The sequence below is a fragment of the Trichechus manatus genome, unplaced genomic scaffold, assembly GCF_000243295.1.
Source record: "Trichechus manatus latirostris isolate Lorelei unplaced genomic scaffold, TriManLat1.0 scaffold00035, whole genome shotgun sequence".
Classification (NCBI taxonomy): domain Eukaryota; kingdom Metazoa; phylum Chordata; class Mammalia; order Sirenia; family Trichechidae; genus Trichechus; species Trichechus manatus.
In genome coordinates this window covers 2,315,055-2,337,597 of record NW_004443971.1, presented here as the reverse complement: position 1 = coordinate 2,337,597, position 22,543 = coordinate 2,315,055, and the positions used below count along the sequence as shown (strand labels likewise).

At 40.2% G+C, this 22,543-nt stretch overlaps 1 protein-coding gene across 2 annotated transcripts in view; it reads right to left on the bottom strand.

Annotated features, from left to right (window-relative positions):
- Window positions 1-22,543, bottom strand: part of KCNH1 (potassium voltage-gated channel subfamily H member 1) — a 636,098-nt gene that overhangs the window by 573,919 nt on the left and 39,636 nt on the right. For both annotated transcript variants that reach the window (XM_004375180.2, XM_004375179.2), the window contains exon 3: window positions 9,478-9,584. In XM_004375180.2, the coding sequence (XP_004375237.1) occupies window positions 9,478-9,584 (107 nt within the window). The remainder of the gene's footprint in view (window positions 1-9,477; window positions 9,585-22,543) is intronic.

Here is a 22,543-nt window from a genome sequence, read left to right as displayed (position 1 = left end):
ACCTAGGAGCAGCTATTTGACAAAGGCCCAAAGTCTGTTAACTGGGGAAAAGACAGTCTCTTTAACAAATGGTGCTGGCATAACTGGATATCCATCCGCAAAAAACTGAAACAAGACCCATACCTCACATCATGCACAAAAACTAACTCAAAATGGATCAAAGACTTAAATATTAAATCAAAAGGGATAAAGATCATGGAAGAAAAAATAGCGACAATTCTAGGAGCCATAATACATAGCATAAACACAATATGAACCATAAGTAACAATGCACAAGCACCAGAAGAAAGACTAGATAAACGGGAGCTCCTAAAAATCAAACACTTATGCTCATCAAAAGACTTCACCAAAAGAGTAAACGGACAACCTACAGAGTGGGAAAAATATTTTGGCTACAACAAATCACCTCAGCGTCTAATCTCTAAAATCTACAAGATACTGCAAAACCTCAACAACAAAAAGACAAATAACCCAATTAAGAAATGGGCAAAGGATATGAACAGACACTTCGCCAAAGAAGGTATTCAGGCAGCTAACAGACACGTGAAGAAATGCTCATGATCATTAGCCATTAGAGAAATGCAGATTGAAACTATAATGATATATCATCTCGCCCCAACAAGGCTAGCACTAATCCAAAAAACACAAAATAATAAATGTTGGAGAGGTTGTGGAGAGCCTGGAACACTTATACACTGTTGGTGGGAATGTAAAATGGTACAATCACTTTGGAAATCGATTTGGTGCTTCCTTAAAAAGCTAGAAATAGAAGTACCATACCATCCAGCTATCCCCCTCCTTGGAATATATCCTAGAGAAATAAGAGCCATCACACAAATAGATATTATGCACACCCATGTTCATTGCAGCTCTGTTCATAATAGCAAAAAGATGGAAACAACCTAGGTGCCCATCAATGGACGAATGGATAAACAAATTATGGTAGATCCACACAATGGAATACTAGGCAACGATAAAGAACAACGATGAAGCTATGAAACATAACATGGAGGAAGCTGGAGGTCATTATGCTGAGTGAATTTAGTTAGTCACAGAAGAACAAATATTGTATAAGACTACTATTATAAGAACTCAAGAAAAGGTTTAAACACAGACTCAAACATTCTTTGACAGTTATGAGGGTGGGGAGGGAGGGTGAGGCTTATTTACTAACTAGCTAGTAGATAAGAATTATCTTAGGTGACGGGAAGGAGAGCATACACTACGGGGGAGGTCAGCACAACTAGACTAAAGCAAAGTTAAGAAGTTTCCTGAATACAAACACTTTGAGGGACAGAGTAGCAGGGGTAGGGGTCTGGGGACCATGCTTTCAGGGGACATCTAGGTCAATTGGCATAACAGAGCTTATTAAGAAAATGTTCTGCATCCTACTTTGGTGAGTGGCATCTGGGGTCTTAAAAGCTTGCAAGCAGCCATCTAAGATGCATCAATTGGTCCCAACCACCTGGAGGAAAAGGAGAATGAAGAACACCAAAGACACAAGGAAAGTAGTAGCCCAAGAGACAGTTAAGGCCACATAAACCAGAGACTTTAGCAGCCTGAGGCCAGAAGAACTAGATGGTACCTGGCTACCACCAATGATCACCCTGACAGGGAACACAGCAGAGAGTCCTGGATGGAGCAGAAGAAAAGTGGGGTGCAGAACTCAAATTCTAGCAAGAAGACCAGACTTAATGGTCTAACTGAGACTGGAGGAATCCCGGAAAGCTAGGCCCCTGTGTTCTCTATCAGACCTGAACTAAAAGAATTTCTAAGGCCAATTCTTCAGACAGAGATTGGACTGGACTTTGGGACATAAAGTGATACTCGTGAGGAGTGTGCCTCTTAGCTCAAGTAGATACAAGAGACTAAATGGGCAGCTTCTGTCTGGAGGTGAGATGGGCAGGCAGAGAGGGTTAGGAGCTGGCTGAATGGACATGGGGAATCAGGGGTGGAGGGGAGGAGTGTGCTGTCACAGTATGGGGAGAGAAATTAGAGTCACATAACAATGTATGTATAAATTTTCGTATGGGAAAAATTTTTTTTTAAAAAAGAATAATAACAGAAAAGGGAGGTAACCACCATCCCAGAGGCCTCAGCTGCATGACTTCAGAGACACGAGTCAGAAAAGGCCCTGGTAGTGTGGTGGCCCTCTGGCCGGGCATCAGAAAAGCAGGTGCCTCTTTGATAAAAGATCCCTGGTTAATGCAAAAGGTTTGCTCTCGTCTACTAACCTAAAGGTTGGTGGTTCGAACTCACCCAGTGGCAGCACAGAAGAAAGGCCTGGTGTTCTACTTCCATGAAGATTACAGCCAAGAAAACGCTATGGAGCAGTTCTGCTCTGTCACATTGGGTCACTATGAGTTGGAATTGACTCCACAGCAATGGGTTTGGAATTTTCTTTTTTTTTTTTGGTTCAGTAAAAGCCTCATAGGAAAAAAAGTTATTGAAAAAAGTATAGAATTCAGTGCAACTATACAATTCCCAGGCTTAACAAATAATTTAAAGTTTCTAAACTCCTCAGGAGAAGGTGGGATTTGGAGGTGCTTGAGGGCAGTGAGAAGGTCCCTAGGAAGAAATCAACATTTCCTCAATTTTATGCCTTAAATTTTATGTGCAGGCTTAGCCTTGTGCAGAGCCCCTGCAAATACCTGCACATCTTGATGTAAATCAGAAAGAGAAGCTCTTTCATCAGTGCAAATGCAATTCCAGGCCAGTGTGTCTGATGGCTCAGCAAGCAAACCACAAGCTGGTTGCCCCCTCATCCCAGCATCCCTGTGCAGGATTTAGCTGGCACAACCAACTGTGGTGGCCCTGCCTTGTACTCACAGTTAGACTGTCCCAGTCTGGAAAGAACAGGCACAGAATAAGCCCTGGAAACTGAGTCCTAGCTCTGCATGACCATGAGTGAGGAATCTAACTTCTTCACACAATGAAGATAAATGTTGTCGGCCAGGTCTACTTCACAGGGCTTACAAGATGGGCTGAAAATGAAGAGGACTTGAAGTATTTACTGACGAAGATCAAAGACTACAGCCTTCAGTACGGATTACACCTCAACATAAAGAAAGCAAAAATTCTCACAACTGGACCAATAAGAAACATCATGACAAACGGAGAAAAGGTTGAAGTTGTCAAGGATTTCATTTTACTTGGATCCACAATCAACAACCATGGAAGCAGCAGTCAAGAAATCAAAAGACGCATTGCATTGGGCAAATCTGCTGCAAAAGACCTCTTTAAAGCATTGAAAAGCAAAAATGTCACCTTGAAGACTAAGGTGCACCTGACCCAAGTCATGGTGTTTTCAGTCACCTCATGTGCACGCGAACGCTGGACAATGAATAAGGAAGAGCAAAGAAGAATTGATGCCTTTGAATTGTGATGTTGACAAAGAATATTGAATACACTGTGGACTGTCAAAAGAACAAACAAATCTGTCTTGGAAAAAGTACAACCAGAATTCTCCTTAGATGCAAGGACATCATGCTTGGTAAAGTAGAGGGTCAGCGAAAAAGAGGAAGACCCTCAACAAGATGGATTGACACAGTGGCTCCAACAGTAGGCTCAAGCATAACAACAATTGTGAGGATGGCACAGGACCAGACAGTGTTTTTTTCTGTTGTGCATAGGGTCACTATGAGTTGGAACCAACTCGATGGGACCTAACAACAACAGGATTTTAAGCCGAATCATAGCTTACACAGAGTTTATTTTCTAAAATCAAAGAGTAAGGTAAAAATTTCACATGACCACAATTACTCTTGAAAATACCTTAACATCACCCATAAAGTAGAGCCACATGCCCAGACTGATGTGCTACTTAAGAGACTGTCATGCATCTCTCAATAAGTCACTGCATTCAAACTGCTGACCCTTTGACTGGCAGCCTGCGCTCTTAACCACTGCACCACCAGGGCTCCCCAGGGAGGTAAGAGATGCTTATTCTTTGGTAGAACATCAGATGAAGTAGTTGGCTTACATGAATAGACCATGTCTATCTAAAGTTGTTGTTGTTGTTAGCTGCTGTCAAGGCAGCCTCTGACTCATGGTGCCCCCATGCACAATGAAACAAAACATGGCACAGTCCTGCACCATGCCTATGATCAGTTACAGATTGGATGTGATTCATAGGGATTTCACTGGCTGATCTTCAGAAGTTGATTGCCAGGCTTTTCTTGTTAGTCTGTCTTAGTTTAGAAGCTCTATTGAAACCTCTTCAGCATCATAGCAATACGCAAGTCTCCACTCCGGGGCATATGCTCACTGAACAGAATGATATGCAAAGTCACCAACTCAATTTAAATTGTGTCTGCCTCTCTCTCCCTTTTGTGCCAAACTCACATAGTTGGATTTGGGCAAGTTAAATACATAGGCTAATGAAACCTGAAAATTCTAAAGAAAAATATAAATGTAAGGCATTGTTTTTCTGATATGTCTACCCAATTAGTGTTCTGTGGCATGGGGACATCTACACTGTTCAACACACAAAGTTGTCGGTGTGGAAACCTTTAAGTGACTCCGCTAGCTGCGACATAATATGCAGATCACCTCTTCCCCATGAGAAAGCCACAGCTGATATGCTGCTGGGAGGTGCTTTTGCTTTGAGTTGTGTGCCCCAGAGCAGAAGGACTGGCACAAAGCTATTCACACTCTCACCTCATTCCTTCTGTGGCTTATAGTGGTAGTATGAACTAGACCTACTGGCTGAAGTAGTGAGACGGAGCGAGGCAAAAACTGTACTGAGAAAACTGCTGGACCAACGTCTTGAACTTGCTGATGCCCAGAGCTAACCTCTCAGATCAGCATCTGCACAGGCCACCAAACAAACAGTCCTCTCAGTTGTCCACTCCAACCTGATCTCCAGCCTGAAAAAAGTCCCACCTCTTTCCAGATAACAGCAACAGATGCCCTTTGCTCTTCAGAGCAAAATGTTATCACTCAGACCTGAACTCCACCAAGAGTTCATGCATCATCCGGGCCACACTGGAAATGTTCTATTGAATCAAGCCTACATGTGAAGAACAGGATTCTTTACAAACAAAACTGTGTCTGTAAAACAGAAACAAATCACTGTTCAACACCTCTGCAGCTCTGCTACCGCCATATGCTCCACTTTTCATACTTCTAATACATTAAAATTAATATGTTTAATTTATATTTATCTATGCTAATAGAGCAGCCCTGGTGGTGCAGTGGTTAAGAGCCTGGCTGCTAACCAAAAGGTGAGCAGTTCAAATCCACCAGCGACTACTTGGAAACCCTATGGGGCAGTTCTACTCTGTCCTATAGGGTCACTATAAGTCAGAATCAACTCCACAGCAATGGGTTTTTGGTACATTAATATATTAAAGCATATAAAATCTCCATTCAACAGTAAAATTCCCAACAGAAAAGCAAGGTTTAGATTTGTGTATGTCTATTGACCTAAATATTTCATTAATATACTTTGTGGAAGTAATTACAGCCAAAACAAATAAAAATTAACAATGCACTGCTGCTAATACTGCCTCCAAGAGAAAACTCCGGTCACCATAAGAACAAAATTTAATTCAAAAACTTTTAATTGGGCACCTACTGATGTTACCTGCCATGCTGGGTGCTGTGGAAGAGTGATACAAAGATGGATTAAACAGGGTTTCTGCAGCAAGAAAGACAAGAAGTCTTAACTGGAGTTTTTGTCATCTAGTGCTCTATAACAGAAATACCACAAGAGGGTGGCTTTAACAAGCAGACATTTATTTTCTCACAGTTTGTTGTTGTTGTTGTTAGGTGCCCCCGAGTCCGTTCCACCTCATAATGACCCTATGAACAATGGAAGGGAACATTGGCGAGTCATGCTCCATTCTTACAATTGTTGCTATCTCTGAGACTTTGTTTCAGGCACTATGTCAGTCCTTCTCCTTGAAGGTCTTCCTCTTTAACCTTGACCCTCTATTTTACCAAGCATGATGTCCTTCTCCAGGGACTGGTCTGTCCTGATAAAATGGCCAAAGTACTTGAGACAAAGTCCCACCATCCTTGCTTCTAAGGAACATTTGGGTTGTACTTCTTCTAAGACAAATTTGTTCACTCTTCTGGCAATCCATGCTATATTCAATATACTTCAGCAACACCATGATTCAAAAGTGTCAATTCTTCAGTCTTCCTTAATCATTGTCCAGCTTTAGCACACATCTGAGGTGACTGAAAGCACTATGACTTGGGTCAGGAGCACTTTAGTCCTCAGAGTGACATCTTTGCTTTTTAACACTTTAAGGATGTCTTTTACAGTAGATTTGTCCAATGCAATATACTGTTTGATTTCTTGACAGCTGCTTCCATGGACATTGATTGCAGATCCAAGAAAAACGACATCCTTAACAACGTCAATATTTTCTCTGTTTATCATGATGTTGCTTATTGGTTCACTTGTGAGGATTTTTGTTTTCTTTATGTTGAGGTGTAATCCAGACTGAAGGCTGTAGTCTTTGATCTTCATCAGTAAGTGCTTCAATTCTCTTCGCTTAAGGCAAGCAAGTTTGTGTCATCTTGATATCACAGGTTCTTAATGAGTCGTCCACCAAACCTGATGGGACATTCTTATTCATATAGTCCATCTTCTAGGATTATTTGCTCAGCTTACAGACTGAATAAGTATGGTGAAAGGATACAACTCTGACGCACATCTTTCCTGACTTTAAACTACGCAGTATCCCCTTGTTCTGTTTAAGCGGCTGTTTCTTGGTGTATGTACAGATTCCTCAGGAGCACAATAAAGGGTTCTGAAATTCCCATTCTTAGCAATGTTATCCACAATTTGTTATGACCACACAGTCATATGCCTTTGCACAGTCAGTAAAGTACAGGTAAACATCTTTCTGGTATTCTCTCCTTTCAGCCAAGATCCATCTGACATCAGCAATGATATCCCTTGTTGCACATCCTCTTCTGAAACTGGCTTGAATTCCATTGTTTCTCTCAACACATCAATGTACTGCTGCAACTGCTTTTGAATGGCCTTCAGCAAAATTTTACTTGTGTGTGATTTTAATAATATTGTTCGATACTTTCTGCATTCTGTTTTATTACCTTTCTTCGGAATAGGCACAAATATGGATCTCCTTTAGTCGGTTGGCCAGGTAGCTGCCTTCCAAATTTTTTGGCCCAGACAAGTGAGGGCCTCCAGTGCTGCATCCGTTTGTTGAAACATCTCAATTGGTCAATTCCTGGAGCTTTGTTTTTTGCCAATGCCTTCAGTGCAGTTTGGACTTCTTATTTCAGTACCATCGGTTCTTGATCATATGCTACCTCCTGAAATAGTTGAATGTTGACTAGTTCTTTTTAGTACAGTGATTCTGTGCATTCTTCCTATCTTCTTTTGATGCTTCCTACGTTGTTCAATATTTTCCCCGTAGAATAATTCAATATTTCAACTTGAAGCTTGAATTTTTCTTCAGTTCTCTCAGCTTGACAAACGCTTGTTCTTCCCTTCTGGTTTACTAACTCCAGTCCTTTGTACATATCATTATAATACTTTACTTTGTCTTCTCGAGCCACTCTTTGAAATCTTCCGATCAGCTCTTTTGCTTCATCATTTCTTCCCTTCACTCTAGCTATGTTATGTTCAAGAGCAAGTTTCAGAGTCTCTTCTGACATCCATTTTAACCTTTTTCTTTTCTGTCTTTTTAATGACCTTTTTTCTTTCTTCATGTGTGATGTCCTTGATGTCATTCCACAACTTGTCTTGTCTTCAGTCATTAGTGTTCAGTGTGTCAAATCTATTCTTGAGATGGTCTCTAAATTCACATCGGATATACTCAAGGTCATATTTTGGCTCCCATGGACTTGCTCTAATTTTCTTCAGCTTCAACTTGAACTTGCCTATGAGCAATGGATGGTCTGTTCCTCAGTCGGCCCCTGGTCTTATTCTGACTGATGATACTGAGCTTCTCCATTGTCTCTTTCCACAGATGGAGTTGATTTGATTCCTGTGTATTCTGTCTGGTGATGTCCATGTGTATAGTTGCCATTTATGTTGTTGAAAAAAGGTAATTGCAATGAAAAAGTCATTTGGTCTTGCAAAATTCTGTCATGTGATCTCCAGAGTCATTTCTTTCACCAAGGCCATATTTTCCAACTACTGAGCCTTCTTCTTTGTTTCCAAGTTTCCCATTCCAATCACCAGTAATTATCAGTGCATCTTGATTGCAAGATTGATCAACTTTAGACTGCAGAAGTTGGTAAAAATGTTCAGTTTCTTCTTTTTTGCCTCAGTAGTTCGTGCGTAAATTTGAATAATAATATTAATCAATCTTCCTTGTAGGAGGATGGATATTATCCTATCACTGACAACACTGTACTTCAGGAGAGATCTTGGAATATTCTTTTTGATGATGAATGCATGCCATTTCTTTTCAATTTGTCATTTCCAGCATAGTAGACCATATGATTGTCTGATTCAAAATGGCCAATACCAGTCCATTTCAGCTCACTAATACCTAAGATATAGATATTTATGTGTTCCATTTCATTTTTGACGACTTTCAGTTTTCCTAGATTCAAACTTGATACATTCCATGTCCCAATTACTAATGGATGTTTGCAGCTATTTCTTTTCATTTTGAGTCATGTCACATCAGCAAATGAAGGTCCTGAAAGCTTTAAGATTGACTCCATCCACATCATTAAAGTCGACTCTACTTTGAGGAGGCAGCTCTTCCCCAGTGATATTCTGAGTGTCTTCCAACCTGAGGGGCTCATCTTCCGGCACTACATCAGACAATGTTCCCCTGCTAATCATTCACTGGCCAATTTTTTTCAGAAGTAGAGCACCAGGTCCATCTTCCTAGTCTGTCTTAGTCCAGAAGCTCTGCTAAAACCTGTCCACCATGGGTGACCCTGCTAGTATTTGAAATATCAGTGACATAGCTTCCAGCATCACAGTAACACACCAGCCATGACAGTATGACAAAGAAAAAGTTTAGGAGTCTAGAAGTCTGAATTCAGGGTTCTGGCTCTAGATGAAGGCTTTCTCTCTCTCTGGTGGCTCTGGAAGAAGGTCCTTGTTTCTTCTGAGCTTCTGCTCCTGGGCAATCTTCATGTGGTTTGGCATCTCTCTTCCCCTATCTCTATTTGGCTTGCTTGTTTAACTTCTTTTATATCTCCAAAGAGATTGACTCAAGATACGCTCTCCACTAATTCCATTTCATTAACATAAAACCCATTCACAGGCATAGAGGGTAGGATTTACAACACATATTTTTTGGGGACATAATTCAATCCATAACAGTTAGTTAGTAATAAGAACTTCATCAAACATTTCTGTGACGAGCAGTATAGCTGATTAATCCATACTGTTTTTCCCAACATGCACAATGACTTCAAGTAACAACATTTAGCTGATGGGAGACAAGAAATATCAAAACAGCAACAGAGAAAGACAGGATATCTTACTATTCCAAGCACATAAAAATTCTGAATGGTCTGAATACTCACTGTTCTTCTTGTACATTAAAATTTCAAAGGAATTCATCTCATAGTTCTCAAATGTTTGCCGCACCTTTTCAATTGTGTCTTTATCAGTCAGCTCCCCATACATAAAACTGCAAATCAACCAAAGAGTTCAAGTTAGATTAATAAGTATTTATTATTCTACAAGTGTATGTTAAATATCTCTTCTCTACCCAGCACTGTGCTAGGCACTATGGAATACACACAAACACACAGAATGAAACCACTCATTCATTCAAAAAAGTTTTATTGATTAAGCTGTGAACAAGGTTCCTTCCTGCCTCCCCAAAAACTAAAAGTTTAATGAGAGATGCACACTAGCAAGTAGAAAGCAACATGATCAGTGCTACAATGGAGTACTCATAAGGAGCTATCAAGCACACAGAATAGGCACGGAGTCCTGTCTTGGTTGGTCAGAGAAGGCTCTCCAAAGAGCAGGGACATAGAAAGAGCAGGTGGAAGTTTGCTGAAAAAGGAGAGAAAAGAACATTTCAGGCAAAAGATGAGCATTGCAAAGATACAAAGGTGAAAGCACTGTTAGTTCCTGAACCTGAAAGTAGTTCAGTTCCGTGTGGCTGAAATAAAGACTAAGGGAAAATTTTGCAAGAAATCATATGGAGAGATAAGCAGAGGCCAAATCGCAGAGGACACCGTGGCATTGTAAACCGCGTGAGGTAATTTAAATTTTACCCTGAAAGCAATGCAGAAACACTGGAGGATTTTAAACAAAAGAGTGAAATAATCCAGTTTACATTTTAGAAATGCAACTCTGGGAGGCTTCCTGGTAAATGTGGACAGAGAAAATTTGGACCACAGATCTTTCCTTTTCTAATTCCCAACAAAATAAACAAGAAATGGGAGAGGGGTATCACAAAAATTCACTAATCAAACAAGAAAAATGGTGCAATTTGATCCTCTAAACATTAAGAAACGGCTAAGGGAAGAAACAGGATTCAGCCACCATCTGTGAAGTTCCATTTCCTGTCCCTCCTCCCCACCCCCACCACTCACCCCCACAAAATATCATTAAGTATTAAAAAAATTGAGATGATAAAATCCTACAAATTCTTACTAACATACCTGCCTACTGCTCAAGTTTGGAGAAAAGTAGACTAGGGGGTGTATGAAAAACCCATTGCTGTCAAGTCGATTCCGACTCATAGCAACCCTATAGTCAGAGTAGAACAGCCCTATAGGGTTTCCAGGGAGTGGCTGGTGGATTCAAACTGCTGACTTTTTGGTTAGCAGCTGTAGCTCTTAACCATTGCACCACCAAGTCTCCTGGGAGCATATAAGCAGCATGAAAGAAAGAAAGAAAACTTCTGCATAGTAGATGTGCCTACCTACAAACATGGGTTTTCAGCAGAGGCAGGAAAATGGCCAGGACTGTCCATTTTGCTGGGCTCTACAATGAATTAAGGATGTAGTCTAGAGGCCAAGGTGTGTCCCTCTGGGAACAGGACACCCCCACCTAGGGAGGGTGAATTTTGGCACAGGATGGTAACAACACGTGAGAGCAAAACAGTCATCTTTCAGTGGGGCTGGGAAGTCCAGTCTGCTGAGAAAGGCTGCCCACAGACCCAGGAGAGCACGTCCCATGCCCACCGCAGACCCTCTGTCTGCAATAACAAGGAAGGACAGCAACACGGGCCCCTCAAGTCTCAGGCAATGTAAGAACAGTGGAATGGGCTCCTAAACAATACACTTCCAATCCTCGAAACGGAGCATACTTAATACAATCTAACTTTTTCTTGATGGCTTGAATCATAGAATCATAGAATTTCAGAGCTAAAAGAAAAAAAGAACCTCAGAGGTTATCCAGTGCAATTCCTAATCCAAAATTGAGCCACCGAGTAAAGTGTTTGATACAGGAACAGTTGTAGCTTATTATAGCTTCAGAATTTTAGTGCTCTGTAAGCAAAGAGCTCTAGGTGTTGATTTTATGAATCATGCTTCACTTTAGTTATTTTTTGTCCCTCCCCAGCCCCCTGACAGATGTTGTCATTTATGGTAGTCATTGTACATATCTTATGTAGCACCCTGCTTTTAGGTTGTGTTTTTACCCGTAAACCAAGATAACAGATAACCAAGCTTTGTGAATTACCTTTAAAAAAAAAAAAGGGTAGAGCAAACCCTGCCTGAGAACAAGAGGATTTCTCCTAGGAGTAAAAAACTTAAACTCTATTATCGCTTGATTTAGCCAGTTGCTCAGGGGGTTTTTATCATGCTCCCAGATTCTCTGAGTTCATTTGCTAGATAAGTGACCTCCATTTAAGTGAAGTGATGGCGATTATGCTAGCAATTTCCTTCACAAGGTAAAACAAATCCTGTAAAGCTGTAACTTCAAATAAAGAAAGTGCTGTAATTACACCCAGCGTGCATCAGTCTTACGTATTTTGAAAGCTGTATGTAGTTCCAAACTGAGAGGTGAGTTACCTTTGCCTGGACATACGATTTTAAATGCTAGGCATGCAAGAAGTAAGTACAAGGGGCTCCCGAGCTATTAGGAATATAGCTAGTACAAATGTATTTTTTACTTTATTCCTATAGAGGGAAGTGAATCTACTCTCAGATAATCAAATAAGTTGCTTAGAATTGTGAGTAAAAGCAATGTTGGATAACTGGCAAGTTACTTTATCTGATTTCTTCAGAATGTCTGCTAATAACAAATGAGAAGCAAGAGAAGTAAGGAAAAGCTGCTCAGGTCACAATAAAAAGTAAAGAGAACTCCCCAGATTTGTTCTAATTTTATGAATGTGTGTCTGTACATAGATATAAATATATCATATAGGTAGATATATCATAAAAAGCTGTGGTGGTGCAGTGGTTAAGTGCTCGACTGCTAACCAAAATACATCATGTTGTGTTGTTAGGTGCCAGAGTCAGTTCCGACTCATATATACTCTACGTACAACAGAAAGAAAAACTGCCCAGTCCTGCGCCATCCTCACAATTGTTATTATGCTCGAGCCCATTGTTGCAGCCACTGTGTCAATCCATCTCATTGGGAATCTGACTGTCTTTCACTGACCCTCTACTTTACCAAGCATGATGACCTTCTCCAGGGACTGGTCCCTCCTGATAACATGTCCAAAGTATGTGAGATGAATTCTCGCCATCCTTGCCTCTAAGGAGCATTCTGGCTGTACTTCTTCCAAGATATATTTTTCGATTTTTTGGCAGTCCACGGTATATTCAATATTCTTTGCCAACACCATAATTCAAAGGCGTCAATTCTTCTTTGATTTTCTTTATTCATTGTCCAACTTTGGCTTGCGTATGAGGTAATTGAATACACCTTGGCTTGGGTCAGGAGCACCTTAGTCCTTAAAGTGACATCTTTGCTTTTTAACACTTTAAAGAAGTCTTATGCAGCAAGAAATCAAATGACACATTGCATTGGGCAAATCTGCTGTGAAAGATCTCTTTAAAAAGATCTCTTTACCCGCATAAGTGGAAAAACATACCTTGCTCATAGACAGGAAGACTGAATATTGTGAAAATGTCAATTCTACCCAAAGCAATCTACAGATACAATGCAATCCCAATCCAAATTCCAACGGCATTTTTTAATGAGATGGAGAAACAAATCACCAACTTCATACGGAAAAGGAAGAGGCCCCAGATAAGTAAAGCAATACTGAAGAAGAAGTGGGAAGCCTCACACTACCTCATTTTAGAACCTATTATACTGCCACGGTAGTCAAAACAGCCTGTACTAGTACAACAACAGATACATAGACTAATGGACAGAATTGAGAATCCAGATGTAAATTCATCCAGCTATGAGCAGCTGATATTTGACAAAGGCCCAAAGTCCTTTAATTGGGGAAAAGACAGTCTCTTTAACAAATGATGCTGGCATAACTGGATATCCGTCTGCAAAAAACTGAAACAAGATCCATACCTCACCATGCACACTAACTCAAAATGGATCAAAGACCTAAATATAAAATTGAAAATGATTAAGATCATGGAAGAAAAAATAGAGACAATGCTAGGAGCTCTAATACATGGCATAAACAGAATACAAACCATAAGTAACAATGTACAAACACTAGAAGAGAAACTAGATAACTAGGAGCTCCTAAAAATCAACCACTTATGCTCATCAAAAGACGTCACCAAAAGATTAAAAAGACAACCCAGAGACTGGGAAAAAAATTTTGGCTATGACAAATCCAGTCAGCATTTAATCTCTAAAATCTACAAGATGCTGCAAAACCTCAACAACAAAAAGACAAGTAACCCAGTTTAAAAATGGGCAAAGGATATGAACAGGCACTTCACCAAAGAAGACATTCAGGTGGATAACAGTCGCATGAGGAAATGCTCATGATCATTAGCCATTAGAGAAATGTAAGAGATACCATCTCACCCCAACAAGGCTAGCATTAATCCAAAAAACACAAAATAATAAATGTTGGAGAGGTTATGGAGAGACTGGAACACTTATACACTGCTGGTGGGAATGTAAAATGGTACAACCACTTTGGAAATCAATTTGGTGCTTCCTTAAAAAGCTACAAATAAAAGTACCATACCATCCAGATATCCCACTCCTTGGAATATGTCCTAGAGAAATAAGAGCCATCACACAAATAGGTATATGCACACCCATGTTCATTGCAGCACTGTTCACAATAGCAAAAAGATGGAAACAACCTAGATGCCCATCAGTGGACAAACGGATAAACAAATTATGGTACATTCACACAATGGAATATTATGCAATGATAAGGAACAATGATGAATCTGTGAAACATAACACGGAAGAATCTGGAAAGCATTATGCTGAGTGAATTTAGTCAGTTGCAAAAGGACAAATGTTGTATAAGGCCACTATTATAAGAACTCAAGAAAAGGTTTAAACACAGAAGAAAACATTCTTTAATGGTTACAGGGTTTAGGAGGGAAGGAGGGTGTATTCACTAACTAGATAGTAGACAAGAATTATCTTAGGTGAAGGGAAGGACAGCACACACTTCAGGGGAAGTCAGCACAACTGGACTAAACCAAAGCTAAGAAGTTTCCTGAATACAGTCAAACACTTCGAGGGACGGAGTAGCAGGGGCGGGGGTCTGGGGACCATGGTTTCAGGGCACATCTAGGTCAATTGGGATAACAAAGTTTATTAAGAAAGTGTTCTGCATCCTACTTTGGTGAGTGGCATCTGTGGTCTTAAAAGCTAGCGAGCACCCATCTAAGATGCATCAATTGGTCCCAATCCAACGGGACTAAAGGAGTAAGAACACCATGGACACAAGGAATGTATGACCTCAATAGACAGAAAGGGCCACATAAACCAGAGACTTCATCAACCTGAGACCAGAACTAGATGGTGCCCGGCTACCACCAATGACCCCCCTGACAGGGAACACAACAGAAAGTCCCTGATGGAACAGGAGAAAAGTGGTGTGCAGAACTCAAATTCTAGTAAAAAGACCAGACTTAATGGTTGACTGAGACTGGAGGACCCCAGAAAACATGGGCCCCAGACTCTCTGTTAGCCTGAAACTAAAACCATTCCTGAGGTCAACTCTTCAGACAAAGATTAGACTGGACTCTGGGACATAAAATGATACTTGTGAAGAGTGTGCTTCTTAGCTCAAGTAGCTACATGAGACTATATGGGCAGCTCCTGTCTGGAGGTGAGATGAGAAGGCAGAGAGGGTCAGGAGCAGGTTGAATGGACATGGGAAATCCAGGGTGGAAAGGAGAGTGTGCTGTCACAGTATAGGGAGAGCAACTAGGGTCACATAACAATGTATGTATAAATTTTTGTATGAGAGACTAACTTGAATTGTAAACTTTCACTTAAAGCACAACAATTTTAAAAAAAGCTCTCTTTAAAAAAGATCTCCCTGTGACTAATGATATTGAGCTTTTCCATGGTCTCTTTCAACAGATGCAGTTAGTTTGACTGCTGTGTATTCCATCTGTCATGATCCACTTGTATAGTTGCTCTTTATGTTGTTGAAAAAAAGGATTTGCAATGAAGAAGTCGTTGGTCTTGCAAAATTCTATCATGTGATCTCTGGCATCTTTTCTATCACCAAGGCCATATTTTTCAACTACCAATCTTTCTTTGTTTCCAACTTCTGCATTTCAATTGCCAGTAATTATCAATGCATCTTGATCGTATGTTTGATCAATTTCAGACTGCAGAAGTTGGTAAAAGTCTTCAGTTTCTTCATCTGTGGCCTTAGTGGTTGGTGTGTAAATTTTAATAATAGTCATATTAACTGGTCTTCCTTGCAGGCTGATGGATATTATCTTATCACTGAGAGTTGTACCTTAGGATAGATCTTGAAATGTTCTTTTTGATGATGAATGCAACGCCATTCCTCTTCAATTTGTCATTCCCAGCATAGTAGACCATATGGTTGCCTAATTCAAAATGGTCAGTGCCAGTCCATTTCAGCCACTAATGCCTAGTATATTGATGTTTATGTGTTCCATTTAATTTTTGACAATTTCCAGTTTTCCTAGATTCATACTTCATACATTCCATGTTTAATTATTAATGGATGTTTGCAGCTGTTTCTTCTCATTTTGAGTCATGTCACTTCAGGAAATGAAGGTCCCAAAGGCTTGACTCCATTCAGATCATTAAGGTCGACTCTACTTTGAGGAGGCAGCACTTCCCCAGTCGTATTTTGAGTGATTTCCAACCTGAGGGGCTCATCTTCCAGCACTATATCAGACAATGTTCTACTGCTGTTCATAAAGTTTTCACTGGCTAATTTTTTTCAGTAGTAGACTGCCAAGTCCTTCTTCCTAGTCTGTCTTAGCCTGGAATCTCAGCTGAAACCTGTCCACTATGGGTGACCCTGCTGGTATTTGAATACTGGTGGCATATCTTCCAGCATCACAGCAAGAAGCAAGCCACCACAGTATGACAAAATAACAGACAAGTAGTGGAGATATATCATAGATGATACATACACAGACATATCATAGATGATATAGATAAAGATATATCATAGATCATATAGATATAGGGGCATCACAAATGATATAGATGATATTTGTACACCATATATGAACCTGTTGTCCTCATCGCGATGATTCCAACTCACAGCAACCCTATAAGACAGAGTAGAACTGCCCCATAAGATTTCCAATGAGCAGCTGGTGGATTTGAACTGCTGATCTTTTTTTTGGTTAGCAGCAGAGCTCTTAACCACTCCACCACCAGAGCTCTATATATGGTAGATTTATGATAAATATAGATATATCATCGATGATACAGATATAGATGTAGAGAGACAGAGAAATAGAGAGAGATACAGATATAGACATTTAAGAGTATAATTGCACATCAAGAAAATAAGAGCATTCTACTGCATTACTTGAGAGCTATCATTTCTAAAGCTTTGAGCAGTGTGTGGGGGGGAATCTTAAATTTTTCATCTCCTAGACCCAAAAATCTAAAAATTAATAAGATGGAAACATTTCTAACACATTTAATACTTCTCATGAACCTAAAGTTACCTTCCTGATTTAATATCACCAAAATGAAACTATTAAAAAGAACACCACACCTGTGTCATGGATTGAATTGTGTCCCCCAAAAATATCTGCCAACTTGGCTAAGTCATGATTCTCAGTATTGTATGATTGTCCACCATTTTCTCATCTGATGTGATTTCCCTATGTATTGTAAATCCTGTCACTTTGATGTAATAAGATGGATTAGTGGCAGTTACATTGATGAGATCTACAAGATTAGATAGTGTCTTAAGCCAATCTCTTTTGAGATATAAAAAAGAGAAGCAAGCAGAGAGACACGGGAACCTCATACCACCAAGAAAGCAGTGCTGGGAGCAGAGCACATCCTTTGGACCTGAGGTTTTTGTGCTGAGATGCTCCCAGAGCAAGGAAAGACTGATGCATCGCAAGGACCTTTCTCCAGAGCCGACAGAGAGAGAATGCTTTCTCCTGGAGCTGGCGCCCTGAATTCGGACTTCTAGCCTACTGGACTGTGAGAAAACAAACTTTTCTTTGTTTAAGCCATCCACTTGTGGTATTTGTTATAGCAGCACTAGATGACTAAGACAGCCTGGGTCAGACAGACTTCCCCACCTTTCACAGATGAGTTTATTTCCTCATTTGGCAGTTTTGGGAAATTGATTCCATTTCATGCAAATGCTACTGAAGACAGAAGACTGTAAGGAAGGCTAGGAGTGAGAGGATCTGAAGGCTAAGCTATGCCAAGACCTCGCCAGGGCACTGCAGGGGAATGGCTGGTAGGATCCAGGCTACATGCTCAGCTTATCAACTCAAAATGCTTTGAAAGAGCTTTTCTAATGCCATGATCAAAGGGTACTGCTTGGTTGGTAACCCCATCAGATACACAAGCTGTGCTGTTAGCACAATTTGCCCCTGCCTTTGAATTAGACGTCAGAGAGAGAAGTAAGCATGAATTAGAGGATAACAAAATATTGTTTCTTTTTCTGATGTAAAGAATTTTAGCTGAGGAAAAGCTCTATCACCAAAGCCCTTTTCTACAACATTGTATTTATCCTCTTAAAGTGTCTGTAATTTTTTTTTTAATTAATATCTTCAAATTTTTTCATTTTATGTCCCTTGGATCACTCATTCTGAGGGAAAACAGCTACCATGTTGTAAGGACACTGAAGTAGCCCTGTGGAAAAGTCCATGTAGGGAGGAACAGCTATGCCCCTCCGCAACAACCACCACCAACTTGCCAGCCATGTGAGCTTCTTCAGAGAAGCCTTCAGATGACTGCACTCCAGGCAACACGTTATTGTTGTTGTTGTTTTTAATATACACAGCAATAAGTCAGGGCCAAGATGGTGGCGTAGTAAAACGCTTCCGGTGGATGCTCTTACAACAGAGACCGGAAAAAACAAGTGATTCGATTATATATGGCAATCTGGGAGCCCTGAACATCAAAGGCAGAGTTGAGGAACTGGACTGAGTGGCAGGGGGAGGGAGAGATGATTCGGAAGCAGCGAGGAGTTGCCAGAACTGACCTGGCAAGAGCCTGAGCCCTTCAGGCCTGAGCAGGTCACAGGTGAGTGGCAAGGCAGGCAAGCAGCAGAGTTCAGGAGGTGAGATTTCGGCACTGGGAGAGACCCACACCAGAGTCTACACAGCCATGCAGAACCAGTGAGAAGCAGCTCTCCTTGAAAGATAAGTACTTGTGTATGACTTATCACACAGATCAAAAACACCCCCCTTAAGGAAAAACCTTTCTCCCATTTAGGTCCCCACTCCCCACTCTGCTCTGGGTTCCGAAGTGGCTTAGCAATTGCTGAGTCCCCTGGGCCAGAAGTAGGATCCATCACACGCCTGGAGCCATTCTCCCTGCCTTGGAGAGTGAACAAATTAACAAATGGGAAAAAATAAACTGCCGGCTCCCCTAAGCCAGGAACCCAGGATAGGCGCAGCTCCTTTGCCTAGGCACAGGCATAAGGGATTGATGGATTTGAGTGCCTCTCCCCCTACATAGACTTGTGTGGGCCCATCTCAACAGTGTAGGCCCTCGTTACCGCAGTACAACAAGGTATATACTGGAACTCTAACTTCAACTGTTTCAGCTGTGAAGTGGCAGATTCCTGATATTTGACACTGCTCTTCCCATTAAGCAGGGTCTTCACCTACCTATATTAAGGGTCTGAGGACTGGTTGCTCCACCTGTGCCACCTAGCCAACTGCTAAAGGGACCCAGGAATAAGAGGTGCCCCCCAGTCCTTACAGCCAACAGCATTAGGTGCGCATAGGCTGGCTAAAAAACCCACCCACCTACACGCTCTAGGGAACAAGGACATGCCTTCCTCCTGGACACTAGGGGGCAGCCGTCAAGCCCCAGCCTTGCTCAGAGTGTGTCCCTCTGCTGCACCCAGATGCCTGTGCCTACACCAATCATCCATGCCTGTCTAGGACTGTAAACGAGAGCCTACACCACACACATTTTGGCTATCTACCTGGGCACCTGAGCTGAATCCATACAGGAGGAGTGGGTGGACTCCTGAGCTCACATACCTAGTAACAGATCTAACCACCTGGTCGTAGGACATTACAGCTTCAAAGGTGCCAGTAATCAAACTAGCTCATACAAGCAACCTATCTGGTCATAACAAAACAAGACAAGAAGCCAGGACACAGTAAGCAAACATAAAATAAATAAATATAATAACTTATTGATGGCTCAGGAACAACAGTCAATATCAAATCACATAAAGAGGCAATCCATAATGGCTTCAGCTAGCTCCCAGAATAAAGAATCTAGAAATTTTCCAGAGGAGGAAAATTTCTTGGAATTACTGGAGGCAGAATACAAAAGATTAATATACAGAACTCTTCAAGAAATTAGGAAGGAAATTAAACAAAATGCAGAACACCTAATAGAGGAAATTAAAAAGATTAGAGAAGAGCATAATGACAAATTTAACAGGCTGCAAGAATGCATAGAGAGAGAGCAATCACAAAATCCAGAAGATTAACAATAAAACTTCAGCATTAGACAACTCAATAGAAAGTCAAAGGAACAGAATTGGGGCAATGGAAGTCAGAATTGGTGAGATTGAAGACAAAGCACTTGACAACTACTTATTTGAGGAAAACTCCGATAAGAGGATTAAAAAAAGGAAGAAATCCTAAGAATTATTTGGGACTCTATCAAGAGGAATAACCTATGAGTGACTGGAGTACAAGAACAGGGGGAATAACAAAAAATATAGGGAGAACTGTTGAAGATTTGTTGGCAGAAAATTTCCCTGATATCGTGGAAGATGACAAGATATCTATCCAAGATGTTCATCGAACCCCACATAAGGTAGATCCCAAAAGAAAGTTATCAAGACACATTATAATCAAACTGGCCAAAACCAAAGATAAAGACAGAATTTTAAGAGTGGCTGGGATAAACAAAAAGTCATCTACAAAGGAGAGTTAATAAGAATAAGCTCAGACTACTCAGCAGAAACCATGCAGGCAAGAAGGCGATGGGATGACATATATAAAGCCTTGAAAGAAAGAAACTGCCAGCCAGGAAATATATATCCAGCAAAACTGTCTCTCAAATATGATGGCAAAATTTGGGCATTTCCAGATAAACAGAAGTTTAGGGAATTTGCAAAAACCAAACCAAAAGTACAAGAAATACTAAAGGGAGTTCTCCAATTAGAAAATCAGTAACATCAGATAACAACCCAAGACTAGAACACAGGACAGAGAAACCAGATATCAACCCAGACAGGGAAGTCACAAAAGGAAATCAAAGCTAAAACACTGAAAATAGGGAAGAGATGTCAATATGTAAAAGATGATAACATTAAAACAAAAAAGAGGGACTTAAAAAATGTAGACATAGATTTTTTTATACGGATAGGAAGTCAAGGCGATATAAAGACATAAAAGACTGGTATAAACTTAGAAAAATAGAGGTAAATATTAAGGTAACCACAAAGGAAACTAACAATCCTACAAGTCAAAATAAAAAACTAGAAAAATATAAAGACTCAGCAAACACAAAATCAACAACAATGAAAAAGATGAAAAGAAAATACATAAAGAAAAACATCTCAGCACAGAAAATTAAGTGGAACAAAGAAATTGTGAACAACACACAAAAAAAGACATCAAAATGACAACACTAAACTCATACTTATCAATAATTATGCTGAATGTAAATGGACTAAATGCACCAATAAAGAGACAGAGAGTGGCCCACAAGAGACACACCTCAGACTTAAAGACACAAACTAAAACTCAAAAGGTTGGAAAATAATATATCAAGCAAACAAGACTCAAAAAAGAGGAGGAGTGGCAATATTAACATAGGACAAAATAGACTTTAAAGTAAAATCCACCACAAAGGATAAGGAAGGACACTATATAATGATTAAAAGGTCAATACGCCAGGAGGACATAACTATAATAAATATTTATGCACCCAACAAGAGGGCTCCAAAATACATAAAACAAACTCTAAAAGCATGGAAAAGAGAGATAGACAGCTCCACAATAGTAGTAGGAGACTTCAACACACCACTTCCAGTCAAGGACAGAACATCCAGAAAGAAGCTCAACAAAGACATGGAAGAGCTAAATGCTGTAATCAACCACTTTGATCTCATAAACATATATCGAACACTTCACCCAACAGCAGCCAAGTATTCTTTCTTTTCCAACGCACATGGAACTTTCTCGAGAATAGACCACATATTAGGCCATAAAGCAAGCCTTAACAAAATCCAAACCATCGAAATATTATCAAGCATCTTTTCTGACTATAAAGCCATAAAACTAGGAATCAGCAACAGAAAAAGCAAGGAAAAAAAAAATCAAACACATGGAAACTGAACAACACCTTGCTCAAAAGCTACTGGGTTATAGAAGAAATTAATGATAGAATAAAGAAATTCATAGAATCAAATGAGAATGAAACTGCATCCTACCAGAACCTTTGAGACACAGCAAAAGCAGGCTTAGAGGTCAGTTTATAGCAATAAATGCACACAGCCAAAAAGAAGAAAAGGCCATAATCAAAACATTAACCCTACAACTGGAACAAGTAGAAAGAGAGCAACAAAAGAAGGCCTCAGGTGCCAGAAGGAAGGAAATCATAAGAATTAGAGCAGAATTAAATGAAAGAGAGAATAGAAAAACAATTGAAAGAGTTAACAAGACCAAATGCTGGTTCTTTGAAAAGATCAACAAAATTGATAAACCATCAGCCAAACTGACAAAAGAAAAATAGGACAGGAAGCAGATAACCTGTGTAAGAAATGAGATGGGTGATAGCACAACAGATCCAACTGAAATTAAAAGAATCATAACAGAATACTATCAAAAATTGTACTCGAACAAACTTGAAAACCTAGAGGAAATGGACAAATTTCTAGAAACTCACTACCTTCCTAAACTAACTCAAACAGACCTAGAACAACTAAATAAACCCATAACAAAGAAGAGATTGAAAAGATAATTTAAAAAGTCCCCCTCCAAAAAAAAACCCTGGCCCGGATGACTTCACTGGAGAATTCTACCAAACTTTCAGAGAAGAGTTAACACCACT